General features: G+C 43.6%; 1 protein-coding gene across 1 annotated transcript in view; it reads left to right on the top strand.

Annotated features, from left to right (window-relative positions):
* Window positions 1-319: 319 nt before the first annotated feature.
* Window positions 320-4,681, top strand: part of aff3 (AF4/FMR2 family, member 3) — a gene marked incomplete at its 5' end in the record, with an annotated part of 23,895 nt that continues 19,533 nt past the window's right edge. Inside the window, 2 exons of the mRNA XM_080536883.1 lie at window positions 320-343; window positions 3,867-3,911. Coding sequence (XP_080393009.1) covers window positions 320-343; window positions 3,867-3,911 — 69 coding nt within the window. The remainder of the gene's footprint in view (window positions 344-3,866; window positions 3,912-4,681) is intronic.

Genomic DNA, 4,681 nt, shown 5'->3' on the forward strand with positions numbered 1-4,681 from the left:
TGATGGGGTCCCATGTTGTGCAGTAGGTGCCTTTTTTTTTCTTTTCGCCCCCCCTGCCCTTCAAACAGCCTGAGTCCGCCACTGTCAAGGGGACTTTCGTAACTGTAGAGACGTGCGTGAATTATGGTGTGCTTGGCTTGGCTACTTACATTTACAAACGCGCACGGTGGGTGGGGGGGGCGACGACACTGTTTCCGTTAGTGCGGGGGGTGATGCACAGCTGGGTGTGTGTGACATTCAGACGCTCCCCACTTCTGTTTGAACTTCGTGCCTGAAGAACCGTTTACGAATCCGTCGTGTGTCGTGTACTCACTGTGTCATGCGGAACTCCCTGACGTTACCGGTACGCCCACGGAGTCACGGACCGCTCGCTCCCACTCCCACACCGGCGCCGTGACTCTACGATGAGCCGCACGTAGTTCTGTCGGCAGATCCATGGGTACGGGGGATATTTCGCTCCTCACTGATGAGATGGACCAGGGAGGTAAACGCTGAAACATGCCTACAGTCCTCTGGGTTAAAGGGAAACTTTCCGGCGTCTGTTTACTGGTTGGATCTGGATGCGCATCTCAGGTGAGAAGACAGACAGGCACCACTGTATGCTACTGAACTTTATGCGATGAGTTATTATCATTGAAATGAACCAAAATGTTTGCGTAATGTTTTGTCTCCGTAGTTGCTTAACGTGGTGTTTGCGGTGTTTGATGGCGTCATTATCATTTTTTTTATACATGGCATTTTTCATTTTCCACATTTTACTATTTGAGCTTAGAAACTGTAATCAGTTTCGGCTGACACTAAGATATTAGGATATATTCGAATAAGGTTGTGACACATATTCGACACTTTGATCCGTTTAACCTCCATTTAGGACATTCTGTGGTTTGACGGTTAAACCCATTTCCCGTCTCAGAGAGACGGAACATCAACAAACAACCTTTTTGTTTTCAGTTATGTTTTGAGTAGCCATTTATTTTGTACGGATATAAATATAGTTAAGAGTTTGAGAACGTCAGACATAGGCTACTGTATTCAAATCAAGCTAGACTGGACATAGTTGACTATGTTAACTATACAACTAAGTTCATCTCTGAGAATCTGAAAGCATCTCAGCTATTCGTGACGTTAGAATTATAAGGTTCTATCTACATTTTTGTCAAAATTGAGTTTTTTTACATAATCTGATCCATTAGGTGTTTATTAATGCCTGTGTGGTGTTATTTTTAAAATGTTGACATTAGAATTATAAGGTTCTATCTCCATTTTTGTCAAAATTGAGTTTTTCACATAATCTGATCCATTAGGTGTTTATTAATGTGTGGTGTTATTTTTAAAATGTTGACATTTTTGAGTTAGTAATTAATAAAATACAAAGGTTCCATCTCACCAAACATAATGGAATGTCAAAACTTTGACGCTCAATATCTCTGAACTGCCCTAAACGGAGATAGAACCTTATCATTCTAAGCTCACAGTTTGTAACAGGTGGTAGGTGACCGCGCTGTTTATTTGCAGGTGTTATGATGGGTTGTGGTTGAGCTCGGCCACTGGAGACCGTTACGTGGTGTGCCTCTGGGGGGTTGCACCACCACCGCCTGCTGATGCCAGCCTGGATGTGTGAAACACATTATGCATAATGATACTAATACTAATAATAGGCCTACTTATAGCATTCTAAACTGGGGTAGTAGGCTACGCGTTCAACCTCGTGTGTTCAATGCCAAGGCGAAGGATAATAATAATTCATTGTATTTATAGCCTATAGTGCTTTTCCGGGGCTCAAAGACGCTGAGATGACACTGCTTGTAGTCTCAGGCTCATACACACAGTCAGCTTCGCATTCTCTCATACACACACACACACACACACACACGCACACACACACACACACACACACACACACACACACACACACACACACACGCACAGCTTGGTCACAGCTTGGTTACCCGGTCAGACAGACACTGGATGACTCAAACTCACATTCACATTCACATTCACATGCACATGGATACACACGCACACACACACACACACACACACACACACACACACACACACACACACACACACACGACATGTCATACAGATGGCACAGAGAGAGTGAGTAAGAGAGCAAGAGAGACAAGGGTAATGAGACAATGGAATAATGGGAGGAGGAGAGAGAAAAGTGTGTGCTCTTTTTTTCCCTTTCGTCAATTTTAGAAACAGAGTGAAAGGGGAAAGAGAAATAGAGAGAAGGGCAAATGAAGGGGAGATGGGAAGATGGGGGAAGGAGGAGGCAGAGAGCGAGGCAACGGGGAGAGTGGAGAGAGAGAGGGATCCAGATTGAGCATTACTCTCCTCATCAGCAGCTGTGCTTGTTTAGATATGTGAGTCATCAACCACTGTGTGCGTGTGTGTGTGTGTGTGTGTGTGTGTGTGTGTGTGTGCGTGCGTGTGCACACGTGTGTGTGTGCGCGCATGTGTGAGTGTGTGTGTGCCGTGCATGTGTGAGTGTGTGTGTGTGTGTGTGTGCGCGCATGTGTGTGAGTGTGTGAATGTTGTAGTCCTTAGTGATGAAGTGCTCACAGGCCTAATGAATCATCCCTATTAGGATGAGGAGGCGGGGAGCAGAGCATGTCATCCTCTCTCTCTTTCATCCTCTACTTAGAAGCTTCTAGTACACCTGCGGTACAAAGCTTGAATCAAAGTCACTTGTCTTTGAGTGAAGTGCTGGAAATATATGTGACACAGTCTAGTGTTTTGGTCCGCATGTCGGCATCGGATTTAATGTTATGACTTTTCTTTCGAAAAATGTGAATACATTTCCATGTTGTTTAAAATCAATGACACATCGCTAGTCAACTAACACAGCTTGTTTTGTGAGCCTGCTAACAATGTTGTAGTTAACTAGGTAGCAGTGGGGGGTTACTCACCGAATCCATTGCATTGCAGTATTTTGGCTTGACTAGCGAGTTTGTGTTGTGATTCTCAACAATGTTGAAATGTATTTCCGTGTTTCAAAATAAAAGTCTGAACATTTTGATTGGTTGTGTCAACATGCGGACCAAAACACTAGACCGTGTCACATATGCTACTGTCATACTAGAGCCAAGGTGGATGAAAAAGAATACTAATAATAAGTGAATATGTAGAATTATGTTTTTTTATTGTTGAAAAATGAACAACAGCTTTAAATCCATCTGAAAGAGAAATCATCTGATAGGATGTTCTCTGTCACCACAACACTTGTCAAGGACAGTGCTATGTTGCTCTGAGCCACTAGACCTTGTGGCTGCTTCTCCATGCATGTGTGTACTGTACACCAGTGGAGGCTGGTGGAGGTAGAAATCGAAGGACAGGACATACCATTCCTCATTCCATTTTATGCATTATAATGAGATTGTCCTCCGATTTCTACCTCCACCAGCCTCCACTGCTGTATACAGTGCCTCCGGAAAGTATTCAGACCCCTTCACTTTTCCCACATTTTTTGTTGTGTTATAGACTGTTATTGACCATCAATCCACACACAATACCCCAGAATGACAAAAATAACGTAATCAATAAATCACTCAATAAGTCGAATTGAGTACATCTTAATGCAATGATAATAGTTCATGTATTTTTGGAATTCACATCTTTGTTTTTATAGGTTCTGTGACTTGCATAGGAATCAATAAATGGAGTAGCAGAGCAAGATACCTACATATACTGTAGGTACAGTAGAACAGGAAATGGTAGTTTGTGTGTGTGGTTTGATTTTGTGAGTATGTTTACATTCCAAACCACTAGTAGACCTCAACGCTTCTTCCAGCCCCTCTCTTGTCTCGCTTGTCTTACCACACTCTGTCTCTCTGTCTCTCTGTCCTCTGTTCTCACAGGTCACAGGAAGTCAGCTTAACGGCTGTGTCAAAGATATTCTCGGGGTAAGAGATAGTTCACTTCATTTCTACTAGGCCCATAGAACCAAGATTGAATTCTGCACTGTTTTGGACCCAGCGTTTTAATGCTGGGTTGGAACAGAAACCTGCACAACCTCCAGGTTGCAGGGTTGAGAAACATTGCCCTGCATGTTGTTCTCTCTCTCTCTCTACTCATATTAGAATTGTCTTTATCTGAATTGTTTTGATCTTTTATTATCAAAGATGTCATCATTTACATTATGTACAGTATCTTATTTACACATTACAACACATAGGTAGGCAACAGCCCCCTATCAACTCAGAAAAACTATAGAATGAATAAATAATAAAAACACAATTCATTCACAATCATAAACCAACCCTCCATCCTCCCCCCACAGTTATAAAGGTGCACACCTTCTCAGATGTCTCCTTCCCCACACACGTCCTCATCATCTCCACACACATCCTCATCATCTCCACATCCCTTCTCACCAGAGCCCTGCTCTACCCGCTGAGCCACAGAGGTCTGGAGACGTCTGAGGGATGAATGTACTATAGGTCTGGTGCTGCTGGAGACCTCACACACACACACACACGCACGCACGCACACACACACACACACACGCACGCACGCACGCACACACACACACACACACACTCACACACACACACACACACACCTTACACACCTTACACACACACACACTCACACACACACACACACACACACACCTTACACACACACACACACACACACACACACACACACCTTACACACACACACACACACA

The sequence above is a fragment of the Nansenia antarctica genome (assembly GCF_963989245.1).
Source record: "Nansenia antarctica genome assembly, chromosome: 7".
NCBI classification, from domain to species: Eukaryota; Metazoa; Chordata; class Actinopteri; order Argentiniformes; family Microstomatidae; genus Nansenia; species Nansenia antarctica.